Here is a 27,196-nt window from a genome sequence, read left to right as displayed (position 1 = left end):
AACGAACTATTGTTACACGGTAAAATTCATCTGTACCATTACTTGTGATGCCTTTCGTTGCAAGTTGCAAGGAAAAAAATACTTGTTAACAGTTTGTCAGTCTTGAAGCCGTACGAATCTCTAACCGTTGATTGGTTGGCGCATGACCGTAAACGTGTCATGTGACACGTTTTCTAATCCGTGATTGGTTTGTTTTTAGTTGTGGGTATGGAAGCAGTAGCCATCAGTGGTCATGTGAGGCATTTTCTAACTTTTGATTGCTTTGTTTTTAGTGTGCACCCAGTGGCTGCCTGATGGAACTTGCTCAACAGCTTGTTATCATCATGGTGGGCAAACAGGCCATCAACAACGTGCAGGAGATTGTTATTCCGTAAGTAATAAATATGACAAGCTTATTCTCTCTTGTATTGGACAAAATTTGCCTAGCTTTTTGAACGAGATTTGTGAATAACAACATGCTGGTGTACAAACGACTGTTCTGCAGAATGAAAACTTGTCGGGGAAGATTCAAAAAGGGAGTGTTACTTTGTGCGTATTAACATTTTCCCTAGAAATACAAGTAAACTGCAATGTTTGCGGAATCGCGCAGGATAATAATATGAAAATAAATGTGTGGTAACGATGCGAATATAGAGGAAAGATGGTAAATGATCAACCGGAACATTTACTTAGCAGTTCTTTGTGAGGTAAAAGAAAACCTAGAAAGTGGTTGAGCTCGACACGGGTCGTTTTGTAGCTGAGAAGTTAGAACATCTGTCCTGTGATGTTGGAGGTCCCGGATTCAGGTCTCGAGTTGAAATCAGAACTGTTTTGTTTGTTTGTTTGTTTGTTTGTTTGTTTGATATACAGTACGCTTAACGTGATGGTTGAAACGAATGCGACCCACCGGTAACTGCAGTATTCACGTGAATCTCTGCCCCATTACTGAGATAAATGTGGACATGTTTTATTGCAGGATGCTGAAGCAGTGGGTTAAAAGAAAGAAGCGTGGTACGAAAAAGGAAGAGAGCAAACCGCGATGGGAGGCTGACTATGAACTGGTGGAAAACGAAGGACTCTTCCAAGAATACTTGGAGATGAGTGAGTGTTGGAATACAGTCATTAAAAACCTAGAAACAAAATTTACTAGTCCTTCATTATACAGATCGACGTGTCCATCACAAAGAGGTTTTAGTATAACACTGTTAACCTTTCTCTGACAGATTCCATCTTGAGTCGTGCGTTTTTTCCTGTGGTGTCGTTTTCCTATTTTATTCACAGTTCTCTCGAGCGCCAAATGTCGCATTGGGTGCGTGTTATGTTGTTGTGAGTTGGCTGTAACTTTTCATTTTGCAGTTGAAATTTTGATGGTGTTGTTTGTTTTGCCGTACATTGAGGGCGGTTCTAACTTTTGGTGCGTGGGTAAAAATCGAAAGTGCAACCATTCAAATGAAAGTTACTGAGCAGTACTTCGTTGTGGTGTTGTGTTTTTATGCTGTACAAGGTGGTTCAGTCTAACTCTTAGGTTTGTGGGTGACATCCTTAGTGTTGCCTTTCGTTGTTCAGTACTTTCCTTTGGATTTGTGTTATTATTTTGGACAAGGTGGTTCTATCTTTATGTCAAATCCTTAAGAGTGACCATTCAAATGAAAGCTGCTGAGCAGTACTTTCCAGTGGTTGTACTCGTTTTTCAGGCTTTTTCGAGACGAAGTTCTTGAAAAAGAAAATCACCCTTGTGGAAATCAAAGGATTTTAAGGTATTGATTATTGTCTTGGTCCTTTTGTATCCACAGTTCTCCAGTTCGGCTTCATCACTATCTTCGTTGCTGCGTTCCCTCTGGCTCCGTTCTTTGCTCTCGCCAACAACATCTTCGAGATTCGGATTGACTCGGACAAGTTCGTGTGTGAAGTGAGACGAACAGTCGCCGACAGAGCTCAGGACATTGGAATCTGGTTTGACATCCTGGATAGCGTCGCTAAAATCGCGGTCATCAGCAACGTAAGTTGGACCAATCAGGTCATGAAATGAAAGCATGTAACCGCGGGAAACGTGGTCCACGCTAAACGCGAAGAAACTGACCTTTGCCGTGGAGTGGGGAAAAGTAGTCGCGCCAAGCGCGGAAAATTAACCTGCGCCAACCGCCGCGGGAAACATATCCTGAGCCAAGAAACCTCTTCTCGGCCGTTAAAGCAGGTTGAGCGAGTTTTGTGCACCAGTTCTAACTGGTATGCCTGTCATCCCGGAAACAGGAAGGGCATCGTTTTATTTTGATTGGTTGGATTCTTTCGTAACAGTGTCGTGAATAAGAAGAATAACATAAATAAGAAAATAACATTAATGATATACAGGAAAAGCTGTGAGCTGCATGTGGAGTTTCAGGCAGATCCTGGGGATTCAGATCGAATGGGAGCTACAAAAAAAATGTTGCTTTTTGTGCAGGGAGGGGAATTTAAGAAAGAACATAGGTATTTATAGGGAGATAATTCACAACAAACTCAATCTAGATGACTCCGTAAACCGTGAAGCAAATTCAGCACACGAAGCAAATACAAGAAAATGAAAACGGTGTCGTTATTAATTGTCGAGCGAGCGAGCTATCATGTGCGCGAGGGAAAGGATCGGTTTTTAATTCTAAATAGTTGATAAAATGACGAAGGTTGTCTTTTTTTTTGTAGTTCAATCTTACAGCTTAGGATCCCTTCCCAAAAGTCCTTTCGACATTCAGTTAAAAATAAAACGCTCAATATCACCTCTCTAATATTTGTCCATTTTAGCTGGATTATGCTTGCTTGATCCTTACCTATATGTTTTCTTTGCAGGCCTTTCTTATCGCGTTCACGTCAACGTTCCTCCCCAAACTCCTGTACCGTTTTGCTATATCAGACGACAATTCCCTGCATGGATACCTCAACTTCTCATTGGCTTGGTCGCCGCCTAATACCACGAGTGTACCGTGCAGGTAAGTCTGATACGAAATTTATTACACGAACATACGGCATTTATACTGATATGACACCTGTTAAACACCTTGTCGTTATTTTCCACGTTGGTCTGATACGAAATTTATTGTATGAATGTACGGGATTTATACTGGCCTGATATGTTTTTAAACATCATATCATTCTTTCAAAGTCTAATACAAATTTTTCTTGCACGCAGGAAAATACGGGATTTTGCTGGCCAGATAAGTTTGTAAAACACCATGTGTTCTCAAAGTTGGTCTGATACAAAATTTATTTCAAAGATATACGGGATATATCAGATACTGGCCCGCTAAGTTTAGGTTAAAATGTCCGGGGACACTACGAATTTTGCACCTCGAGTCAGGTATCGCGTTTGCACAAAACTCGTGCATAAGATTAAAATTGCCGCCAGTCACACAATCAAGGTGTTTTGCGTCCATTCTGTGTAGCTGCGGCTATGAAAAACACCAACGTTACGCCCCGGGTGAATTTACTCTAATTTGATTCTTTTCAAGGTATCCGGAGTTCAGAGATAAGGAAGGTCATTTTACCAGCTTTTACTGGCATCTGTTGGCACTGAGGCTTGGATTTGTCATCATGTTTGAGGTGAGCAAGGTTTTGATATTTGGTCAGTTATTGGCGTAGTATCACTAACGAAACATTTGCTGAATTGAAAAAGTACGTTGTGTTAAGTAAAATACTTCCGCACATATTATCTTTACTTATGGAACTCGGTATATGAATGCAATTCAATTTTGACGGGTCAGACTCTTCATTTAAATCGATGTTAGACAATAAGACAGCATTAGACAGTAATTCAATTTACTCTTCTCGGCCATTCCAACACTGGACTGAAAACCAGAGTTCTTCGCTGACTATCTACTAACTAAACAATTACAAAAGTATCAAAATAGTGTCTTCTTTTCGTTGCTTTCTAAACTTGTTATATCTACTTGTTACTCTGGCTTTTTTTTTTTTTCATTCTTTTCCTCTTCAACTGAGTGTTATTTCATTTTTCGTTTTAACATCTCTGGTATCAATAATAGTTTTTCTTTCCAGCTGGCCCCAGTTGTTCAAAGCCCGATTAAGCTAATCTTAGGTTAACGTGAACTGTGATCCGAGTTTAATTACTAACAACAACAACAACAATCTTTATTCGTGCCCAGAAAATATACAGAGTTACATTAATACAAGAAAGAAAAATTACTAAAGAAGAGGGCACAGTCACTTAGAAATAGCAAGCTAATCGAGCTAAGTGGCTGGGCCAAGCGGAAAAATTTGCAAATACCCTACATTAAATTAGAACTAAGGACACGATTTACTATTCACACACTCACGCACACACAAAAATAACAATAAACAAGGGGAAGTGCACACGCAAAAACTGGAAAATAAAGTGCATCAATGAGCCGGTCAGTAGTTGGAGACAATGACAGTGACCATTTTTTCCAAAGGATTTTTGCCCCTCAGTGTTGACTAAGGGTTTTCTTTACCATTATCTTAACATTAGCTTTTAAAAGTGCGTTTTACGAGCGCGCTGAAAATTAACTGGATTAGCGTTAATCGGCTTTCGAACAACCGGGCCCAGATGCACGACTGGCCTACCAAGATTAGCAATTGCTACCTGTTGGCCAGTCCATTGAAAGTAATAACTTCAAAGCTCTAAATAAAGTTGAAGGCTGAAGCTGTTAAAGTTTGTTTCTTGGGTTATGTAAACTATTACTGTTGCACTGAATGTTATTTGCCGTATATTTTTCAACCAATCGAAGTTTGTGTAAACTAGCTAACGTGAACCTGCTTTCTTCCGCAGCATTTTGTCTTCTTCATTTCGCGTCTGATCGATTTGTTGGTGCCAGATGTTCCACAATCCCTTGAGATCAGGATCAAACGTGAGGCTTACCTTGCCAAACAGGCGCTATCAGAGCACCACAATCTGCTGGGAGAAAAGAGCGAGGGTGAAAGTGCAGACGATTTGGAGGACTATATACCTTAACTTGTGGGTGTCTGTGTGTGTGTGATGTTTTGTAGTGTGTAGAATGGACTTTGCAAGACGTAAAAACACTCCGTTACAGCTGTCTGTTGGTTGTTCTTGTCATGCCACTTCACGTGATCTTATCACGCCATGCGTGACCTCAAGTTCGAGTTATGTGAAATCTCTTTTTTATGTGAAGCCACTCTTAGTGGCTGCTACATTATTTTATTACGATTTAGCTTCTGATGTCATCAGACTCCTTTAAAAGTTACCATGGCAACTAATTCTATGCCTTTCCTGTCATTTGGTTCTGTTGACCCGCAGTGTTTTTGTGTCTTGCAATGCCCGCTTGTTTCTTGTAGTTATACAACTTCAACTGAATAGCAGGTATTAGAAACGTTATTACTGGGATGAAATAATCACGGTAGTACGAAGCTTTGAAACTTAGATGAATTCTAAATTCATTTTGACCAAAATTGTAGTCGTCATGTTGGGTGTTGTTAATGTTACAATTGGATTCGAAGTAAATATTCCAATGTTGCAAAAATTTTGTTGTTGTAAACAACGCTGCAAAGGTACACTCTCTTCATTTTAATGCACTTCAGACTGCAAAAGCTCGTTATTTGGGAAAATTCTGGTTTTGTTTTGACTATACAATTGTATTTATTCTAAATGTCCCTTTAATACGGACAAAGAGTAACAGAGATTCAGTATCTACAATTATTATGAAATGAAATTTATCGGCAAAGTCGTACACTGGTCTATTTTGCCACTGTAAACGTATAGCTCAAGATTACGTTATTGATTTAATTACGAATCTTAATATATTATTTATTTTAACAATTCTATCGTTGTTAACCCCTGGAAGGGGGAACGATTGCACAGAAATTATATCAGTTACTGACGTCATATTGGCCCATCTGTTGATGTTAAATGTTGTTGAGGTTTAGTTATATACAGAAATATAAACCTGTGGTTTAAGGAGTAAATATGAAGAAAATTTAAGGCCAACTAATTTGCTGCATGGTTATAATTTTGTTTAACATATCGTATAACATGAAGGTTGCAAAACTTTCATGTCATAAGGTACGGTAATTTAGTTGGGGGTGGTTATTTTATTATAAGACGAATTTATTTACAGCTCGTTCTAGTAGAAGAGCTGGCAAGGCCTTTGAAAAATTTGGTTTTGCTTTTTTTTATTTTGAGAAAAAATTATAAATTATACAATTTATCACCGCGTTATGTCGAATTTGTGTTGGTGAGGTAGGTTGTACGGTTACTCGGAGAGAATGCGTGAAGTGTTGATAGAGAAGAAGAGAGAGAGAACAAGCCGGAATGTACAAACTGAACCATATTCAGGCTAAAAGATGTAAATAGTGTGAATCCAGATGGAAAGAACCTGCCTTCTTAGTTAAATTGTTTTTCTGTTTAAGCAATCAATCCAAGGCTGTTGGCTAAAGCTGTCCAGGCTGTGAAATATTAAATGCTCTCGGAAGAACTGTAGGGTTAATGCAATGGCCTTGTGTTGTATTCACTATTAGTGTTATTGAGCGAGCCTGCTGTTCGCTAATGGTCTCCGTCTATCGTTTTATTTGTTATTAGTGTAACGGAAGCTAAGGCCAAACAAACATATACTGTCATTCCTGGAAAAAAGTATGGTCAGTTGACCAATCCCGACTTTTCAGTTGATTATTGCTATTACCAGTTCAATTTACATTTGTTTTCAACAAACTGAAAGGGAGAGCTCAATTCTAAAGGATAACAATGCAACAATGTAATCAGCGTAACGTTGATTGAGTAAGCGGAATCCCACACTTTGTTTGTTTGGCTTGAGTTTCTGGTTTTCCGTTTTCCTCTAAAAACAAATGTTTCTTATGGCTCGGTCTTCCTTAAACCTATTCAGCAAAAGGTATTTCAGTAAATTTGTACCGAAACAAACCGTTTGTGTAATGTGAACAAATGTTACCAGTAACCTTTCGAAACTCTTCACATGATTCCTAGATTTAGCTGCAGTGTACACATCATTAAAAGAAATGAAAATAACAGTCCTCTTACGTTAAACGGAAAGTATAGCAGTGTGGAACCTATATAACCAGTCTGATTAAGACTGTAGATTGTGTAATAGGGACAAATCATGCGGTAATACATATAGTAGGGAGTTAGTGGTTGTCGTAGCTTGGTAGTCAGCGGTGTAGCACTCTTAAGGTGGTGTACTGCCTGCTGGCCGGGTGGACTGGGACTGTAGAGGAAAGTCTTCAATAAACTGGTTCGGTGGACGAAAATCTGCGGTGTGATTTTGTTTTTATTCACTTTGCTTGTGCCCTTTCACTAATCGATAATTGATCGAACAAGTCAATCTGAAAGATGACTGTGTTGTCGCGAGCGAGAATCTCTTTCTTCTGTAGCGCGCGATGGATTTAGCGAGCGCGTGAGAAACGCAGGCGCGAAGGGAAGGAAGGAAAGGGACTTTTTACTCCCTCTCCCCAATCCCTCCTCGTTCATTTGTCTGATTTGCAGATGATTTGCATAATTGTACCCTCACTTTGCGCGTGATCTGAGGAAAAAAGTACGACTGCGCATGCTCACAGTCTAGAATCGAACCCACGTCTCCCCAGTGGCTGGTGATGGCCCATCTTGTCATTCACGGATCCAATGACATTTATTTGCAACAGGCCATTTACGAATTCCGGTAAAACTCATTATGAAAGCGAGGCTAAGTTTCGTAGGCGAACAAAATTAGTTTCATATGAAAAGCTTTGCACTTAGTCTCGCTTTCGTGGTGAGGTTCAAAACAACTCGTTAATGACCTGTTGAACAATAGGTCATTACTAATCGATTACTCATTCACAATTTGGTATTGGCTATTGCCATTCGTAAGAATAACGACATTTCCAAATGTTGTAACCATACCGTAGGTGAGACAATCTCAATATTTTCACAAGGCTGTCTATTTAAAATGATAATTATTTCTTTCTTCTAGGTTTTACTATATTCGTTACATGTAGAATCCACTTTATTCCCAGATCTGGAAGCAAGATTACTGAGCGAATTTGAGCGATTTAACAGAGAGTTTGGTGCTGTATTTCAGTTTGAGAACGTGTTGAACTTCAGTCAAAACTGCACAGCAGACGCTCTGCCAAGCATCACGTCCGTCAATTGTCCTGAGAAAATAAAAACAAAAGATTTCAACTTAACGGGATGGTTTGGTACAACAAGACGCAAAAAGATCGCAGTTACAAAATTGAACTTCCATTTCTCTTCATTTCCTTGAAAGAGTTCAGGGCCCAGTTGTTCAAAGCCCGATTAAGCTAATCCTGGATTAATGTGAACTTTGATTCGAGTTTAATTACTTATCGGTGAAGATTCTTCCAAAAGATTTTTGTCACTCAGTTTTGACTTAGATTTTACTTTACCTTTAGCTTGAAATTAGGCTTTAAGACCAGAGCGAGATGAAAAACCTAGATTAGCGTTAATCGGCTTTCGAACAGCCCGGCCCAGGGTGATTCCTATCTCATTCCCTCCCTCTTCATCTCTCCACCTGCCCTGTCTGTGGCAGTGTCCTTTGCTCCCTCCCTTCCTCCATCTTTACACACCTACCTACCTACCTTCCTACCTACCTACCTACCTACCTACCTTTCAACCTGTCTACCTCCCTCTCATGCCCCCAGCCGACCTCTCTTTATGATCCTCACCCCTCCCTCTCCCCTCCTGTCCTCCCCCCTCCTGCTTCCTACTGTTTCTGTTGATTCGGCGTCTCCCTACAGACCGATCTTTAAGGCCTTCCTCCCTTTCTCTTCTTGGCCAGCCCTGACACTCTCCAGCCTCCCCTCCCTCCTTCACCACCTACCTCTCTACCCCCTACATTTTCCTCTGTCTCTCTCAACCGTCCCTCCCCTGTCCCTGACAATACCATCTCTCTCCCCTATCAATCAGCTCATTACTCCTTGTACAGTCCTCCTCTACCGCCTTCCTTCATCCCTCTCTCTCCCCTCCCACCGCGTACCCTGTCTCTTCATCCCTTGTTCCCTCTCCTGTCTTCCTATTCGCCACTGTCTTCAGTCCATCGCTCGGCACAGTTCAAATAATAAAGCAATACCTGTCAAGGAACTTCAATACTCTCCAAAGCTGCTCTAAGTTGTGTGTTCCAACAAGCTGCAGCAAGTAATCACTAAACACTGCTACGTCTTCTTCTAGTGGAACTGCTTGAAAAAATAGAATTACGACTACGGTTATGACGACAAAAAAATGGAAAGAAACGGGGGTACCAATCACTCTTGTAGTTTATTGGCGAAAAAATTAAAACCTTGAAGAACTCTTTTCCTGTTAAAAGCAGCTTCCCTGTGATCAAGTTTCTTTGTAACTCAGTTTATCATTTTCAATTTCCTGAAATACGAATAAGCATTTCTACCGTTGTTCTTTTTCTTTTATTAGAATCAATTTGATAGCCTTTTGCCAGAAATATAGTTTAGCATTTGCTATTTGCCGCTACAGCGGCCAAGTGGGAAACTTTCACCCCGAAGTAAAACAGTACATTGAATCACTTGACATCACATCAAATTACATTGTATTGCAACGTATTTATTGTATTGCATTGCATTGTGGTTTACGAATATTGGAAGACTCCGCACCTTCATAAGCTTGTGTCCACTGTTTGATAACTTGCTTTACTTGAGAAAGTGTAACAGCTTCTCCCAAACAGGCCTAAAATGAAGAAAGAATTTAAACAAGGCAACCTATTAAAGAACTCGCAACCTCAGATTGGTTGCAAGCTATGTTTGCTCATCTCTACAGAAACACAGTAGAAATGGGAAACATTTCTGTGTTTGTAGCGCAAAGCCGAAGTTCGTCTGTCTTGAGCGAAGATTTGTGTTAAGTCAAATTGTGTCTCCCCCACGACCGATTTAAGACTGGATCAAGCGACTCGCTTATACGCAAGCAGCCCAAGTTCTCCGTGACTGTGATGTGAATGTGAATGTGACGACGGAATATGACTGTATCATTTACCTGTTTGGGTGGAGTAGTGACTCTATTACATTCTTTCCTCTGAACATCATCTGATTGGACAGCCACTGTACTCTTTTCCGTGCTTCTCTCGGGTGGAAAAACCGGGATATGAGGCGCACCTGACGGGGGAGCCTGGACGCGAGCACGTGTACCGCACGCGTCCTTTCGTTTATAAGCCTGTTCTATTTCCTGTCTTACGTCATCAGGAAGCGCCGCTAGGAATTCAGGGTCGATTTGAGATGGTGAAGGTAGCAGTTCTGAGGCCCTCTGAGCAGCTCCTTCTGTTGAAGTGTTCTCTTCAAATAACAATCGAGAAGGTTTGGACGCTATTTTACCAGGCTTAGTTTTGGTAGTCTTTCCTTGGGGCTGCTGTTGATGCTCAAATTCCTGTTGCTGTGAAGTACACAAAGGACATAATCTGGATGTTGCAAAAGTTTATGCGACAGTCTCAAATAGTTAGATTCAGTTCGCTTTCACCGTTACCATAAACTTTGAGAAGGGTAAAGGCTAAATCAACAAATATTCGGAGGTAGTGAACCACATGGCGCAGGAAAAACTATGGACCTGGGGCAAATTTGCAAAGCTGTCCTAAGTTAATTTAGGGCTCTTTTAAATTCCTGCCCGGTCTTCCGAGACAAGTAGATTTTGCTGGGAGGAAACTGATCGAATCTAAGACCTTCTGATTACTAGTTCGGATGCTCTTCCACTGAGCTTCGTGGGATCAAAGGCCACCCTACATACTACTAGGGTTTGATTGTCGATGTGAAGCGTATGCGCAATGGAATAAATGTGATGGCTCTTGAATTCAACTCTAATATGAGGGAAATTGGAAAAAGCCTGCAGATAAAATGCACGATAAATTTATTAGTATTAAATTTCTACTATTTGTTACAGAAGTAACTGTTACAGTTCGGCCTCAGGATACATGACAACATAAAATTTCTTTAGAAAGAAAACTATAGTATACGTTTAGCTCGGTCAGTATGATGAGAACCATTTATCACAGGTCAATAACTCAAATGGGATACTCGCCATTCATTCGTTCGTTCATTCATGCATTTTTTATTGATTTACTTATTAATTTAATTATATGTCATAAATACCAACACCTGACTGCACTAACCTCTTGTTCTCCAGCCCGATTAAAAGAAATCTTCTCATTTCTTGCCGCGTAAGATTTCTCGATGCTCCTTCTAATATCTTCAGGTAAAGCTTCAAATACCGACGGATCAATCTGAGACGGAGAAGGCAAGAACAGGCTCTCACCCAGGTCACCTAGTCTTTTCTCGGCCGCGGAATTCCGAGCCTGTTGAGCGATCTTGGGCGAGAATCTTGGCAAAGGCGGAAGTTTCACTGGTTCATTTTCAGGACTTCTAACTACGTCATGGGCTGGCTTTTCTTTCGAGTTTTCAACTTCTCTTTCTGAAGGCGGGAGTTCAGGGATAGCCTTCGCATCAGTCGTTTGTGGTTTCATAAAATCAAACAGTGATCTTGAATTCTTGGTGTTAGTACTGGCGCTCTTGTCACTGAGCTTACTGACTTGTATTCCCATGCCTCGCACATCCTCTGGCGTGACAGTCAGTTGCTTTAGGAGTGTGTGACACTGTTTAGCAATGACTTGCGCTTCATCTGTGACAGTTGGTAGCGTGCAGGAGCGAGCAATGTTATCACAGATTCCGTGACCCATGAACTTCCTTGGCGTTGGTGCTCCTGCTTTCCGTACCTTCATCTGGATAAGGAAAAAACAAGAGTAAAACAAGAGTCACTAAACGCTTTTGGAAACGTCAAAAACACGGGGAGTGCTTGTGCAATCTCCCGAACCAGAGGCTCATGATAAAGCGCTTGTCAATAATCCAGATTGAATTAGAGTTTGGCCATGCGCACGATGTTGGCGTACAATCGCTAAAAAATTACAATTTCACACTTAAACCCGTTTAAATTCTGTCATAGATTGATCCCCCGTAAAAATAAGTACATAAACAGAATCTCTATTATTTCAGCTAGCTAATTATTGTGCTGTTCATATGTCCCTTTTTCCACTGGCTTAGTGAACAACAACGAAAAAGTATTACATGACTCGCCGAATTTTCGACAGGATGCGTTACATTTTGACCCACGCATGGCTGACTTCGCACATGAGAAGTAAAATTTTGATCTGTGCGCGCTGAACCCATTTAAGTGCCGTGCTCCTATGCTTACATGACAGTTTTTGAGCCAATAAGAAACCGTCATTTTGAGACGACATCTTTTTATTATATTTTTTAACGCAAAATAACGTCGCCTCTGCTCAATTAGAAGACCTCCCAGGATCGCGATACAGTGTTTATTCGTTCGTCATTTGTTTGTTTGCAAGCTTGCTTGCTTGTTTCTGTTTCATTGTAAAATTTCTGAAGTGTCTGACTAATCTGAAAACATGATAGCATTGATTTCTCTTGAAGATCTTTGACAAACCCATCACAACTGATCGAGATCAGGAAATTTCTCGTGCTAGTCGTGCAGTCTGTCAATTGAAGCACTATTTAATGTTAGAATACACAAAGCAGCACATACAATGTGGTTTTTAATTTTTGCGTATACTTTTTTCACTATTTAGATTTCGTGACCATGTTCACGATGTTTTACTAAAACATCTGATGCCATTACTTTAGCAGAACGCTTTCAGGATTAAATCATAAAAGCTTAAGAACGCTCAGTCCTGTATCAGCTTCAGCTTGAAAATGAGACGTATCAAGTAGAGCCGGAAAGCAACCGAAAAGTAACAGTAAAAACGCAATATCATTTTGAAATTTCCTTTTATGACAGCAAGCTAGAAGATGACGTCAGGAACAAACATTGCTACAAATAAATTCGTCACAACATCTTTGCTTCGTTTACCTTAAGAGTAATGCATCTTCCCTTTACTTCCAATGCCTGTAGTCTTTTTTGCACTTCTTCAGCCAGTTCATTGATAAATTGAACCACTTCATTCTCCTAAACAGAACAACAAATGCACATGTGGTAATGCATTGTCTAAAAACTGCCAAGGAAATGCTCCCTGTGAGGTGTGGTCTGAACCGAGTTTAAACTGGTTTTAATCGTCGGCTCGTTTACCATTTAACCTGTTTGGATGGATGACACAGGTCTAATAATAATAATAATAATAATAATAATAATAATAATAATAATAATAATAATAATAATAATAATGATAATAATAAGAGTAATAATAGTAATAGTAATAATGATAACAATAACAATAATTTATTCGCTTATATTGCGCATTTTCCATGATAAGATGATCAAATGCGCATTGCAATAATTACAAAAGCACAATATGTATATATATTACGTGTGACAGCAGTATTGAAATGACGAATCCTCTATATATTCAAAATCAACCTATCTACTATATTAACGATATAAGTCATGTATTTAGTAAAACAAAAACGACAATCTCTTGGATTAATTTCACCAACTTTCTTTATTTGAAAGAATTATGTTTTGACATCCTGCAACGTTTTAATCAAATGGATTGCTCACTCATGCGGTCTATTACTTTCAAGTTTCTTGTGGGAAAACGTCAGCACATTAATGTACTGAGTGGTTCCTAAATAAAGATTGTTCCCTTAATGAAGATTGTTGTTCGCTGTGTTATTGCATTACCGGAAGCGATTAAAGATAAACAACCAACAATACGGAACAAAACTAAAGGCTCACGGAATCTTAGACGCAAGACAGCTCTGTAGTTTACTTTTTAGTAGAATTTTAAAGGCTAGGAAGCTGACAGGTTCATTTTCCTTGGAAGCGGTGTAGGTATAGAAACATGCCACTATCAAGCAAAAATTAAGAGTGCGAAAAGAACGTTTTACAGGGTGATGTACATAGATTTTACCTGTATTCGTTAGAGTTACCATGGGCGCATTGCAAGAATTCCACCAAGAAGCAAAAGGGTTCCAAAACGTGTTAATGTACCGGCATGCTACAAATAAATGCACTGGGGTCTGCTTAATGCCACAGGCTTCACACTTATCATTCTCGACAATTTTAGCGCTGCGGAGTATTGTGTAAATAATATCGTGATTTACGTTTTTGGTGACTTTAAAAGGGAGGCTGTATAACGCCGAGCTTCTGATCGGGACTGTGTTGGTATTGTCGAGTTTGCCTCTGTTGCCCCGGCTCTTCAGTTGTTATCTTACCCTAAATATTATCTTACCTTAGTGAAGCGGATTCCATAGTTGATTTCTGCCGATACAGACTTCCTTTCTCGCTCAGTTCTAAGAGTTCTGTCATCAATACCGCGGCAATACTGGTATAGCTGCTGTCCCGTCTTGGGCCCAAACTCTTTCTGAAGCGACTGTGAGCTGAACTTCTGTAAATCTGAACACGTTTCTACTCCCAAGGTCTGAAGCTTGTGTCCCAAGCTCCAACCGACCCCTGGGAGGTCATTCACTTTTTGGGAACCTGGAAAACAACGAACAGTGAACAAAAGGCGAGTGAATGTAGTCTAATAAATTACGAAACTTGCTATCCCCTAAACGAGAAGAAACGAAAAGATGTAACACTAATTTTCAAACCGTACTGAATTTCCTGTAGCGACCTCGTGAAAGCAAACGAACTTTCAGAAGTAACGTTCTCAAACTAAACCTCCTGATCTTCTGTCGAAGTTTCCACAAAACAAGTCGAGTGTGAACGACAACTAGCAGAGGCTGGGTCCAGACGCTACAGCGTCTCTCATACGCCATATCAAGTATTCATTCGTATCATACAAGAAACTCTCATTTATATCGTTTGCCTCTTTGTCGAACTAACATCAAACAATTTTCCGTTTTTTACCAGGGACCTAAATTTTACAACTCCTTGTGTACCGAAATCGTCAACTCGTCTTCCTCTATCTCCTTTAAAAAAGCACTTAAGGCGTTTTTCTATAATAACTATTAGTAGTTTTAATTTTCTTGTAGCTTTTCTTTTCGTAATATATCCTTCCGTTTGACATTGTAATTGTATGAAATTGTTATTGTATCCGTCGTCGTGTTCTTATCTTCTTTTTTGATTTCATCTTGTAAAATAATAACTGAGGAGACCTAATTAATATAAGCTTCACAGTTTCCTTTAGGTCTCCTCGCCATTGTTACATCTATCTTTTTCTATTTTTTTTGTTTACATTGTATTTGTGGTGTGGCAAAATAAACTTACTTACTTACTTACTTACTTACTATTACGCTATTGCTTATGGCGGCTAAATGTCTTCTTTATTTACTATATTTTTCGACCAATGAACAAGGTAATCTCCCAAGGTATGGCAGAGCTTTGCGCACAATAAGACATAGGAGAAAAAACGTATTGGGTACGGCGCAAGGGAGATGCGTCGTCTGAATCGGGCCTAGTGTTCTGAACACTACCAACCAGTGAGAATTACAAGCAAACACAGGTTAGAGACGTCAATTACGGGTTTTTGTTGTTGTTGTTGTCGTTATTATTTTTTTGTTTAGTTTGTTATTTTGAGGAAGTGGTGCGATATTTGTTTTTCTTCTTCTTGTCCGATCTCTGAGCGTAGTAAAGCAAAACCACTGAAGCAAACGAGAATTACTCTCGACACTCGAACTGTCGATTAAAAATCACACCAAAGACAAGCTATGTACACACACGCACCCATGAACTGGCTGACATCATCATCAGGCGACAAGTGATGGCAGCCATCAGGTTTAGCTACTCTGGTGCACATTCTAGCAAGGAGGACATTTGAGCCGATACCAACTGATGCTGTACAGCGAGTAGCTTCCTTGATCTCCGCACGAATCTTCTCTGCAAGCTGAGTTGGTGTTTCACCCTCTGATAACAAAACAGAAGAGCAACTGACTATACTAGGGCCTCCTGATTATCTCCGACGTTACTTTGGGAGGGATCAAGCCTTTCTCTTGATTTATAAGACCTCAGTACATATTCGAACCCCACAAATGCAACGAATTTGGCGATTACATGTAAAATTGCTAATTTAATAGTGTCTAAATCGAAAACCGACGATTTAAAGAAAGGAAGGAAACTTATTTTAAAAAACGATGAAAGAAATCGTCGAATTCGCTAATCGCTTTAATCAGTAGTGAAGACTGCTAATCAAATTAGCTTTATACATGTAGGCTATTGGTCTAACATTAAACTAGTAACCCTTAGTAAGCTATAAAAGTATGTGCGGTCGCAAAGGATATGGGTTGTTTTAAAGCTCGTCGAGTTGGCTTAACTTAGTAGCCGTTAAATTTTCAGGGGGAAAATCTCAAATAAAATTAACTCGCCGCGGGCTCTTGATTATCGCCAAGAATATACAAACTTTACTTGTTTAGGCAAGCTATACAAGTATTTGTGGGCGCAAATACATGGTATTCAGTCGTTTTGGACAGATTATTACCAGAAAATAATGTCTCGGTTTTGAAAAGGGCATGTTTCGTCTAGCGGTTTCGAACAACGTTTAAGGTTGCCGTTTTGGCCTGAAAAAGGAGCACTACTTGAGAGTTTTGGTCTATAACTCGGCAGAGAGCGGTTTCCAGTTGACTGTCATAAGACCCAAAGTAATAACTCTTGCCAATCACAAAGGACGCTGGCTTCCCAACGAACCAATCAAGACTCCGAGCAACTACATGCAACCGGAGGCAAGCGTGGGAAAACCCACGCGAGCGAGCCAGGATTGGGTTGGTTTTAATTTACTTCTGAATTATAACGTGCATTATGGCACTCACCTTCAAGCGCTTCTGATGTATCAATGTAAGCCTCATCACAGCTGACAGCCTCGATCTCATGACTATACGTCACCAAAATATCATAAAGCCTCTGCGATACTTGTCGATACTGTTCAAACTGGTAAGGTACGCAGTGAATGTCGGGACAGAGCTTCCGAGCCGCACCCAGAAACATCCCATTACGGACTCCAAGGGCCCTTGCTTCATAGCTGCAAGAAGCGATCTCTGACATGGAGTTGAAGAATGACGCTGGCTTCTTGGGTGAAGTTTGTGGGTTAATTGCTAGGGATGAGTAGAAATTTTCAATAGTTTTTTGTTTAAAGGTGATAAAGTTATTTTGTACAGTTGTAAATTGCTCAGAGCAAACTACCAAAGAAAATAACACAACGATTGCAAATTGGCCCTCAAAAACTCTCTGGCCCCGGTTGTTCAAAGAGCGGATAACTCTATCTAGTAGATGAATCGATATCCAGCGGATAAAAGGTACTCCAACCAATACATTTTAACTGCTGGATAAAGTTGTCCACTGCTTGAACAACTGGGGCCTGGTTTGACTGTAAATGATCAAGGATCAAGGAAAATTAGTGGAAAGTTCTGCACTAACCATCCATCTCACCTTGCTCAGTGGTTGAGCTACTCTTCCCTGCGTGACAGACTGCAATAGGCTTGCCTTTAAGATGCGGCTGATCACGCAATGTTACAGACACAAAGAATGAATCCATATCAATATGCATAATAACTCGACCATGTTGCCCCACCCGGCCTGTACCCCTGCTCCTCCATCCCTTGGCTGCAGAAGACTTGATAATATCACTTGTATACTTCTTGAATTCAGCACCCCATGTAGACAAATAATGCAACCTAGAATTGTTATAGAATTCTGAAACAAAGTTTGCATCACCAGCTTTTGGCAAGCTGCTTGTAGCAGGCTTTTTGAATACTGAACTCTCTGGCGCAGTTTTTGAAGTTTCTTTTTCTGAGTTGTTGTCCCTTTGTACAGGAGGAACACATGTTTCTGGTTCATCGTTGTTATACATGTGAGATACAGTGTCCTCTTCATTATCACAAAAACCTTCCGCACTAATTGCTATGGAATTCTGTGGTAACATATACTCCTTTGTATTACTCTCCAAATCTTTATCAACAGCATCTACAACTGTTTTGCTGCTGGTAAAATCCACACTCTGTTCTTGAATAGTTGTAGTGAGCAATGCAGATGTTGAAGCTTCTCCAATTAGGGGTGGTACAGAAGTAGAACATAAAGATGGCATATCAACTGAGGGGCCTCCCTGTGGGGATTGTATGTTTGGTAATGTTGTCACTGTGGGTACTCCCCCAGGGGAAGGTTTAGTTATTGTGCAGGTTGAGGATGGTTTGGAAGTGAAATTCAAAACTTTCTGTGCAGCTTTCCGTCCATGGTAAAGAAGATATTGATCCACAGAAAGAAGGCTGCCAGCTTTGATGCTGTCCAGTATCCATGATGGGTGCACAACAAGTTCATCCCTTGGAAAAAAGATTTAACAAACAGTCTATGGGATGGATTTCAAGTAATTTTCTCATGATAGCAAAGACTATATGTTTTGACTTCCAAAGTGACATGAAATGCAAATTTCACACACATGATGTTCACTTAAGTGTCTGTTAAACTACAAAATCTCATAAAAACAAAATGTCTGTACAGTAATGTAAGAAATAACATGTTTCTAAAAACGACTGTCTTGTTTTGTTCTGTTCTTTTTTTTTTTTTTTTCAGAAGCTAAACAAATTTCCTCATTACTGTTGGTATGTTTTAGGCACATACTGGTAAGTTTAGTTTCTCAGTTGTTTATGCTTAGGTGGTTGATTCACAACTAAAGATGAGAATGTTGTCCCGTGGCAGGCCAGGCCCAAAATGTGCATCTAAAAACATCTTTAATTTTTCAACCACGACCATCAGTAATAAAATTGTAAGCACAAGGTATTAATAGGTACATCAACACAGTTGTTTTTTGTAAACAGTTGATTTTTGCATACACATTGAACTGATGTAGGCAATACCTTGACAACCCAAAGTCAGTTGCATTGTAAAATTAATATTACTACAATGATGCATTTGAAATTGGTGTCAATGACCAATGTATACCTGAGTTCTTGAATTTTGCTGTTTGGTAGATTGGTAGCAATGATATGTGTCACTGAACGCTTGGAGTAATATTGCTGGTAACGCCCACCATGTTGGTACACAAGACGACGCAACTCATCAGCTGGGGGCACTGCAAATAACATTATATTAGAATACTATTAATTAAACATTTTTTGATCATAAAATTATGAAAAATTTTAACACACTTAAAAAACATGAAAACTTAACACCCTATTTCATCACAAAACTATAATTACTTTATTCCCACAGTATTGTATTGTATTGTTATAAGTGTTGTTGTTAATCAACATAGAATAGGCTGTTTACCTTGATAAATGGTTAACATCATTTCGTTCAGCCGTGCTAAACCGTTTGCTCATGCCCAATTTCATTCCCTGTAATGTGACCCGAAATGACGTTCCCTGAGCTGGGTTTTTCTAAAAACAACAAACCTTCCAGAGTTTTTTGGAGATTTCATGTGAATAGAGTTATATTGCTGTTCCTCCTTTGGGCTCACGTTCAGCCTTCAATGAATAAACATGAGTTGCGCCTGACGCCAGCCTGTCTTCCAACCTGTTGCTGCCTAGCAACCTTCCCTTTGTTTGATGTCATTCAAACTTCATTTGCACTGTTGCCATGCAACAGCATGGACACCTTCAACGATACATAGAATTTGCGCGGCCCTCGGTTCGCGAGGAATTAATTTTTTTTATCACATCATGGCTAGATTGTCATTTTGAAACCACCACAACAGTAATAGAAAGTCCTTGATCACCTGTGTATCCATTGATGTGAATGACAACTTTCTCAAAGATTTGGGGAACATCGCTGGTAAAAACAAAAATTATATTAACATATTAAATTTGTTATCACAGTCTTGTCCATAAAATACCCTACATGAGCCAAGCTGACAGTCAACAATCAAGTAGAGGGGGAGTCGGGTACGGCTTCCCTTCTTACCAAACACTTCAAAGCTGTCAGAAAAGGGTGGGATTGAACTGAGTTCAATCCCACCCTTTTCTGACAGCTGTCTCTTTGCTTTACTCTAACAACAGTCTTTTTCAAACATTTTCCAGTTAATATTTTTCTTCCATTTTCCACCACCTTAGCACCCTGATTTCCCAAGCTTTCGTTTTCCTCCTGCCTTCCATATACAATGAAAGCCTCCAATTGCACCACAAACAAAACAGTGTTAAAATATAAGATTAAAGTTGCACTAGGAGCCTAAGAGCCCACATGGTTTCCTTGAACCAAGCGACTGAAGTGCCTATGCCAGGAAAATGTTATCCCCTAAGGTCAACAGTGTATACATGTACACTCTAATTCCTACACCGGGAGCAGAGAGATTAGTCTTGAAAATCTATGCAGAAGATCTTTGGTGCATTCCTGGGTACCTCTTCAGAGTTAAATACAAATGCATAAAATGAAAAAATTAAAAAGTAAGATTACCCATCTTGTGACCTTTTTGGGGCATCTTCTTTGAATTGAACATCTAATTTCTGTATCTTTGCTTGCATATATCCACCCTGCAATAACAATTAACATAATGAATTATGGTGAATATTCACCCACATGCAAATTCAACAAACAGCAAACTTGGCCAAACTTACCCACAGGGAATAAAACATTTTGTGCTACACAGGAACGTGTTAAAACCATTTTTTTTTTTTTTTTTTTTGTGCTCCATCAAATATTATTTTGTACATATTTGCAAAAACATATGCACATCGAAAATTACCCTGTGTATATATAATGTTAAAAAAATACACCGGTATAGTTCAACCGGTTGTCTTGTCTTCCCCAAACGATGGGGACTTTGCTTGAAAAAAATTCCCCACGGGTGGGGAAATACAAGGACTTTGAAATGCACAATTAACAAAGTCCGCACACATGCCCGGACAAGTTTGGGTTATCAACTTTAACTTTTATTGGAAAATGCCAAAGTTAACATTTCACCTTAACAATTTAATTAGTGCAGTATATATTCTTGTGTTTTTTAAAATATAAAAGCTTTAGAAAGGGTTAACGAAAATACAATGTTAGTTTCATTCGCGCAAAATATGGCGCGAAAGTGCCCTGACTAGACTACCAATAATATTCAGAAGCAAGCAGCAATAATGAAAACTTACCCAATCGCTCCAATCACCCTTCGTTTTGTTTCCTTCGTTTTCTTTCTTTTTCGAAACTCTTTTCTCCATTATAAAACGCAAGATTTTAAAAACATTCAAGTTTGCATATTTTCGTCTTCTCGTCCGCCATCTTTGTTTAGCTGATTCCCAGATTCTTCGCGAAGATCTTCGAGGCGCGGTAACTTCATGTTGCTAGGGTAACGTTCTCTTCAAGCAAGAAGAAAAAGCAAAATGTCGGATTTTGAAGACGAAGAGGGAGTCGATGAACCGGTGTTAGATGACGAAAATGAGGACGAAACTCCAGAGGAAGAGGAGGTCAGTTGCTTTCAAATTATTACCTGTGCATTCATTGATAAACCCAGTATCAGTTTTTCAAGATGTTGATATAAGCTGAGATGATGTTATCACCGTCACTGTGACTTTTCAGGACTTTTTATTGTTTTGGAGCTTTGTATTAACATTTTGTTGAACTTTGTTTGTGTAGAAGCCTCCAGAGAATCCTCTGACAGAGGAGATGTTAGCAGACAGTCTTTCATTGCTGTGTAAAACTGGAGATGGGCTTGCACATGCATACGTCCGGCTTGATATTCACGAAAAGTAAGCAAGTCTTAATCTTTGTGCATGAAAGTAAGCTAACGTCTTGGTCTAATCAGCAAGCTGGAAATTTGTCCAAATTAAAATGTTAGTAATGATAGTTGGACTGACTCTCAGTAGATTACAATTTAAGGGGAAGGGGTGAGTGGGCAAGTAATGTCAAATTGGCCAAAGACGTAGCACAAATTCAAAGACGATTTGAGTTTACCAGCATGTAACCGCAACGAAAAACTTTATTGGAAGGAGTGCGTACAGGGCTGTGGTTCTACAAGGAAGGTAGCTGGTGATTAGCTAAAGAAGGTGAGCCAGCTATCGTCACTGTAGTTGTTACCATAATAACCAGCTGCCGGTTACTTTATAAATTATATATAGTCCTCATGTCCTGCACACGATTACATCTCAGTTGTACAACAGCTGAAGGCCAATAAGTTGCATCAATAACAAAAACACACGTCTAAAACGAGATATTTTTTGTTTGTAAAATTTTGTCGTGGCTTGTTCATTTGCATTGTTGTTGTTGTTGTTGTTTTTTTTATGGGGGGGGGGAGGGAATTACTGCATGATAATGAAAAGCAGCTTGGTGCTGACATCATGATCCCAGTTATTTCCCTATTCTTTATGTATCCTAACATGGAATCATTCTTACAGGGAGCTGACAGATATTAGCATACTCAGCTGCTTCATTCACCTGAGATATGTGGTAAGAACTATAAAAATAGTTTAGTTTGATGTTCGTTCATCTATGTCGATGGAGACCACAGCTTCAATTGTTACACAAGTGTGAGTGGAGATAACTGAAGTCCAATCTGAGCATGATTTGGGTGGTCTTTTGGGTGTGACTGAACTGACCTGCTGGCCTCGCTGCCTTTTCTTACTGCACACTTGTTTTTGGCTGCAGCTCTGCGTCACACTACTAAAAATTATTAGTGCACATCATCATCTTTTCAGTGGTTTACGTAACTACATACATGTAAGATACATGTATATAATGTTCCATGCTCTATTTCAGTTTGTTACACCATATATCCTCCCTCCTTTCAGGGAATTTGAAAATATCAATTTAATCTTCAAGCTATTTTGAAGCAAAATGGCTTCAAATTATCACAGCATTTCAGGGTGGGCAACCCATGTACAAGGTACAACACTGTAACATCCTGCCCAGGATTGAACAGAAAATATCCATACTCCCCCAACAGAAGGGGTTTTTTGCACCCCCCCTCCCCCAGGGAATTCCAGTTTAGCTTCATTCTTTCCTTCTAAAATTTTTGCCTTTAAGACCCCCCTCCCCCTAGGAATTTCCAATGACCTTCCTTGGGGTGGGTATGGGTTTTTCCTAAGAACTGCACATATTTACTTGACTCATGCAAATATTGTTTTAGGACCTAAGTGGCAACCAGTTAAAGGAAATTTCTCCTCTGAACTCCTTAACTCATCTTTTGACACTCAAAGCTGACAGGAATCTCCTACATTCAGCCAAACTTGATGAGGTTAGTAGCAAACAACTTCATCCACCACAGGTCATGGTCATGATCATTTCATGAACTTATTTCCAGTGATTTAATATGTCATCTGTCTTCTGAATTGACCAGCTCTCCAGCTCAGGCTCAACACTTCACTCAGTTGATTTAAGAGTGTTAAAAGAAGCTAGTCTGAATTCTATTAAAAGCTGAGGGTGTAGCAAATGGTAAAGGCAAGGCTGTGTGAAATGGTGTGACTATATATCATTGTACATGCATTCTGTGAGTCCAAGAAGTAATTTACTATTCTTGGTTTTCGCGTGATGTCACCAAATTCAAGAATTCAAAACCGGGAGGCCTACAAAATTTTTACCTTCAATCAAGGAAACATTACCTAAAAATGTCTTTTTACAATTTCTTAGCTCATTATGTCATACTTCCTTTTGAAAATAGAACAGTTTAAGTCTTTCTCTCTCCACCCAAAACCAAACCCATAAATTCTGCTCGTGCTTGAGCTCTGTTTACTGGGCAACTTAAAATAAACACACCTAAGTTGGAGCAATATGGCTATGGACAATAGGTCCATAGCCGCTTTTATTGAAACAAACAAATCATGAATGAACCCGTTATAATATATATGTTTGCCCAGTAAAGGTGCGGGCCAAGAAAAACGCATCAACACTAAATATACATGCAAGAAAGTGGGCGGATAAGGGGAAGGAGGTGGGAGTCAAAAGCAGCTTCCCACGCCGAGTAATATAAACGAATGGCAAGCACATGGCTTGCCATTTCACATGATTTTTGAAAAACCTAAGAGAGGGGTGGACATAATGGCCATTACCACCTCCCCCAGACCCAGTCTCCCTGACTATCTCAATAAACTTCGGTCAAAGAGAGAAGACACAAAAATTCTATTTGCACGCACATATTTTATTTAAATTTCCGAGTTTTCATTGTGCATGACATCAGGTCAGAACAGCCCTGACAGAGCTGTTCCGTATCTTAAAAATGAATTTTGCAGGTGATTTTCAGCATTCTAAACATTTAAGTTTGAGGAGAAATATTTATCTAAACATTCGAAAATTCACAAGGAAAAACTGGTGACAGTGAAAACCGGCAATTGTTTCGTTAAGCCTTGCAAAAGAAATTGAAACTTTTTGATTGAGATTCATCTGTATCTATCAATACTTGTACATATATTGGTTGATGACCATCTTATTTGGTGTGCTTTTTAATAACAGCTTCCATATCTACAAATTGCAAGTTTTGCCAACAACAAGATTATGGACACAGAAGGAATCAACCACCCACTGCTAGAACAACTCAACCTGTCCTGTAAGTTTGAGCTAGTTTACATATGTTAATCGCTGTACTTCATAAAAATTTAGTAGACACCAAGGCTGTCAATAGACACATGTTGCATTGAACTTCACACCCATAACAAGCTTGTTGTTTTGTGGGCGAAAATTGAACATACACCGACTAAGATCACCAGTACAACATCAAGATCCTACCAAAGGTATTCGGCCATAACAAGTACGCTGATTTACTACAAAGGGGATGCATGTTGGGACCCTTCTTTATATATTCAAGCCCTAGAGGCTTTGATTTGTTTAGCTATCAAATCTGAACAATAGGTCTGGGAATTACAAAAAGTAGAAAGCTAGATGAAAAGCTTCGCTAATTGTCTCCCCCTTCATATTTTTATCAGGTACACATAATTATTCACGTACATCTTAGCTGATATCTTCTCTTTTGTTCCATTTTGAAATAGTCAATGAGATAGTGGAGGTAAGCGGCTTTGAACCAAGCAAGTTGGGCAGATTGAAAGTGTTAGAGCTGCGTGGCAACAAACTGATGACCACTGTGGGACTGTCTAGTCTGCCTAACTTGAAGGAACTTTACATGGTAAGATACAGCAAGAAGATTATGAAATGAAAACGTTATATGACCATATGAATTAAAAGTGAAATCTATGTGAATTGTGGACAAGTTATTCAGTTTATATTTTATCCTGCTATCACTTCTAATTGCTCACATTTAGGAAAACATTTCAGACTCAAATATTTGGCCCAATCTATTTTAATCTCTTTGTACTATCCCTAAACATCAAGAATTGCCTGCCTTTGCAGCAAGGAAATGACTGATATTATATGTATCTTGCCTGCCAGGCTGCTAACACCATACGGACTCTTGAAGGACTGGATAGACTAGAACATCTCACAAAATTACATCTCCGTGATAATCAGATTGAAAAACTGGATGGCTTCTCAGAAAATATGAATAATCTTCAGTATATAAATTTAAGGTGAGACTAAAATAACCTCACAACTTGTTATTACATATTAAAAAAAAGATTTACATTATTATAGGAAATCAATGCGCTACATGAAGATTTGAATGTGATTTTTAAAACTTACATGAAGTCAAGTGCTGGTAAACATTAATTTCACAGGACAGTGCTAATTTTGCTGGTTTCTCTTTCCAACATGTTCCAATCTTTTGTTACATCATTTGCAATACTGTCAATACCCTAAGGTTACTCTAAGTTTTGTCTCAATTGATGAGATCGGTATAAAAACAGAACAGTAGCTGACATTTTCACAGATTTTTTATTAACAATCAAGTTAGCTAATTACGAGTATCGAACAGTTACATGTAAATTTAGAGATACATATACGTGTGCACTTGAAACCCACTATGGCCCGGCATCCCGATAATTTGTTTGTCTCATTACTAGGATCATTTGCCTTTATATAGAGTCCCCAGGGCTGCAAATAACTAACAGGCAGGCGCCGGTCACGTTGTCCGGTCAAACATGTTTTTGCTCGGACACTACCCGTTTTTGGCCGGTCAAATTTTAACGGTCGTAACTCTTGCGATAGTGAACCCAGATTGCACAGTAATCCTTTTATAACTAAAAAAGAGCTGAATCCAAGTCGGTTTGGCTAAAACATTACAAGTTAATAGTTTAACTACTCTTTACTGCAGAAGCAGCTTCGCATTCAATGCGTGGAACGCAAGCGTTCAAGATACAACCGCAATTGTCTGTTTAATTTACTTTACATCTGGCAAAATCACATAACTAAATATTACACTTTGGCAATCGCCACATCATTTCTACAACTGAACTTTCAGTAAAATGTGCAGAATATATGAAAGCTGAAGGGTTCAATCGATCTTTTAGTTAATTTGAAAAAAGAAGCTAAATGATGTAAACATAAACAAGAAGCACTTAACTTTAATTCATAAATTATCGGCTTAGGGTTTCGAAATTCGGCAGCACTCCAAGTACAATTGTTGTGCTCGCTGACTTTCTTCCATTTAGAAGCCCTTTAAGACGACCTTATTCTTCCACTTTTATACGCTCCATTTTTGAGTTGCATCGAGTGGGCTTATTGTACTTTGCGAAACGAAATGGAACGAAACGAAATGGAAATCTGTACTTTGCGAAATGGAAATCTGTACTTTGCGAAATGAAAATCTGTACTTTGCGAAATGAAAATCTGTACTTTGCGAAATAAACAAGTAACAAGTCGAAATTCGTCGTACCTTACAATCCACTGAAATGAACGATCCTTGTGTGATGTCTCTGCGTTCTGTTGCTTTCCATGTCGCTTCCGACATCACCTCAGCCGGATATGACACGCTAGCAAGAAAATCTGTACTTTGCGAAATGAAAAAACGAAAATCTGTACTTTGCGAAATGAATAAATTAAAGTCTGTACTTTGAGAAATAAACAAGTAGCAAGGCAAAACGTCGAACCCGTACAATCCACTGAATTGAACGATCCTTGTGTGATGTTTCTGTGTATCTATATATAGCTGCTGCTTTCCCTATCGCTTGCGACATCATCCCAGCCGGATATGTCACGCTAGCAAGACAATCTGTACTTTGCGAAATGAAAAAATGAAAATCTGTACTTTGCGAAATGAAAAAAAAAAAAAAAAATGAAAATCTGTACTTTGCGGAGTGAATAAATAAAAATCTGTACTCTGTGATTTAGACAAGTAGCAAGTCGGAATTCGCCGTACTGACAATCCACGTTCCTTTATCTTTGTGTATCTATTGCTTTGGCCTCGCTTTCCCTATCGCTTGCAACATCATCACAGCCGGAAATGTCACGCAAGCAAGAAAATCTGTACTTCGCTGTTGAAGTTGTTACTTTTATGAAAAGGACCATATTCCAAATCTTGCTGTTTTGTGTAATAAGAATAATAAACTGTAATAACAAAACATTACATTATTTATTCATATGGAAATATCT

The 27,196-nt window shown here is 39.2% G+C and overlaps 3 protein-coding genes across 6 annotated transcripts in view; 2 read left to right on the top strand and 1 right to left on the bottom strand.

The window, feature by feature from the left end:
• The window catches only part of LOC146487711 (anoctamin-7-like), a 31,903-nt gene extending 24,706 nt beyond the window's left edge, over nucleotides 1-7,197 (top strand). For both annotated transcript variants that reach the window (XM_085083965.1, XM_085083957.1), the window contains 6 exons: nucleotides 273-370; nucleotides 956-1,080; nucleotides 1,773-1,978; nucleotides 2,800-2,939; nucleotides 3,459-3,549; nucleotides 4,754-7,197. In XM_085083965.1, the coding sequence (XP_084940091.1) occupies nucleotides 273-370; nucleotides 956-1,080; nucleotides 1,773-1,978; nucleotides 2,800-2,939; nucleotides 3,459-3,549; nucleotides 4,754-4,936 (843 nt within the window). In that variant the 3' untranslated portion in view covers nucleotides 4,937-7,197. The remainder of the gene's footprint in view (nucleotides 1-272; nucleotides 371-955; nucleotides 1,081-1,772; nucleotides 1,979-2,799; nucleotides 2,940-3,458; nucleotides 3,550-4,753) is intronic.
• Nucleotides 7,198-7,861: 664 nt separating this feature from the next.
• Nucleotides 7,862-21,079, bottom strand: LOC146487710 (translesion synthesis protein REV1-like). 3 transcript variants are annotated; one of them, XM_085083906.1, is made up of 14 exons: nucleotides 20,878-21,079; nucleotides 20,198-20,274; nucleotides 19,524-19,576; nucleotides 18,749-18,878; nucleotides 17,243-18,129; nucleotides 16,627-16,908; nucleotides 15,548-15,727; nucleotides 14,112-14,359; nucleotides 12,794-12,889; nucleotides 11,043-11,648; nucleotides 9,920-10,312; nucleotides 9,544-9,616; nucleotides 9,012-9,114; nucleotides 7,862-8,076 (listed from the first exon to the last, which is right to left on the bottom strand). In XM_085083906.1, exons 1-14 carry the CDS (start codon nucleotides 20,944-20,946, stop codon nucleotides 7,953-7,955), a joined length of 3,321 nt encoding a protein of 1,106 aa, XP_084940032.1. In that variant the 5' UTR covers nucleotides 20,947-21,079; the 3' UTR covers nucleotides 7,862-7,952. The 3 variants fall into 3 exon arrangements, with proteins under 3 accessions (XP_084940032.1, XP_084940039.1, XP_084940047.1); XM_085083913.1 differs by lacking the exons at nucleotides 19,524-19,576; nucleotides 20,878-21,079; XM_085083921.1 differs by lacking the exons at nucleotides 19,524-19,576; nucleotides 20,198-20,274; nucleotides 20,878-21,079 and adding an exon at nucleotides 19,076-19,164.
• The window catches only part of LOC146487708 (leucine-rich repeat-containing protein 23-like), a 37,681-nt gene continuing 31,517 nt past the window's right edge, over nucleotides 21,033-27,196 (top strand). The window contains exons 1-7 of the mRNA XM_085083933.1: nucleotides 21,033-21,192; nucleotides 21,362-21,474; nucleotides 22,120-22,171; nucleotides 22,851-22,958; nucleotides 24,170-24,263; nucleotides 24,703-24,836; nucleotides 25,100-25,236. Coding sequence (XP_084940059.1) covers nucleotides 21,109-21,192; nucleotides 21,362-21,474; nucleotides 22,120-22,171; nucleotides 22,851-22,958; nucleotides 24,170-24,263; nucleotides 24,703-24,836; nucleotides 25,100-25,236 — 722 coding nt within the window. The 5' untranslated portion in view covers nucleotides 21,033-21,108. The remainder of the gene's footprint in view (nucleotides 21,193-21,361; nucleotides 21,475-22,119; nucleotides 22,172-22,850; nucleotides 22,959-24,169; nucleotides 24,264-24,702; nucleotides 24,837-25,099; nucleotides 25,237-27,196) is intronic.

Source organism: Pavona decussata, unplaced genomic scaffold, assembly GCF_977016875.1.
Source record: "Pavona decussata unplaced genomic scaffold, jaPavDecu1.1 SCAFFOLD_14, whole genome shotgun sequence".
NCBI lineage: Eukaryota > Metazoa > Cnidaria > Anthozoa > Scleractinia > Agariciidae > Pavona > Pavona decussata.
This window is presented reverse-complemented; position numbering and strand designations above follow the sequence as displayed.

What these genes read in the sequence shown, in the direction of transcription:
- LOC146487710 (XM_085083906.1), bottom strand. Translation starts at nt 20,946, where the DNA reads ATGGAGAAAAGAGTTTCGAAAAAGAAAGAAAACGAAGGAAACAAAACG. An exon ending in GTGGACACAAGCTTATGAAG is followed by an intron (nt 9,115 to 9,543) that starts GTGCGGAGTCTT and finishes TTTTTCAAGCAG; the next exon opens with TTCCACTAGAAGAAGACGTA. An exon ending in GTATTGAAGTTCCTTGACAG is followed by an intron (nt 8,077 to 9,011) that starts GTATTGCTTTAT and finishes TTATTTTCTCAG; the next exon opens with GACAATTGACGGACGTGATG.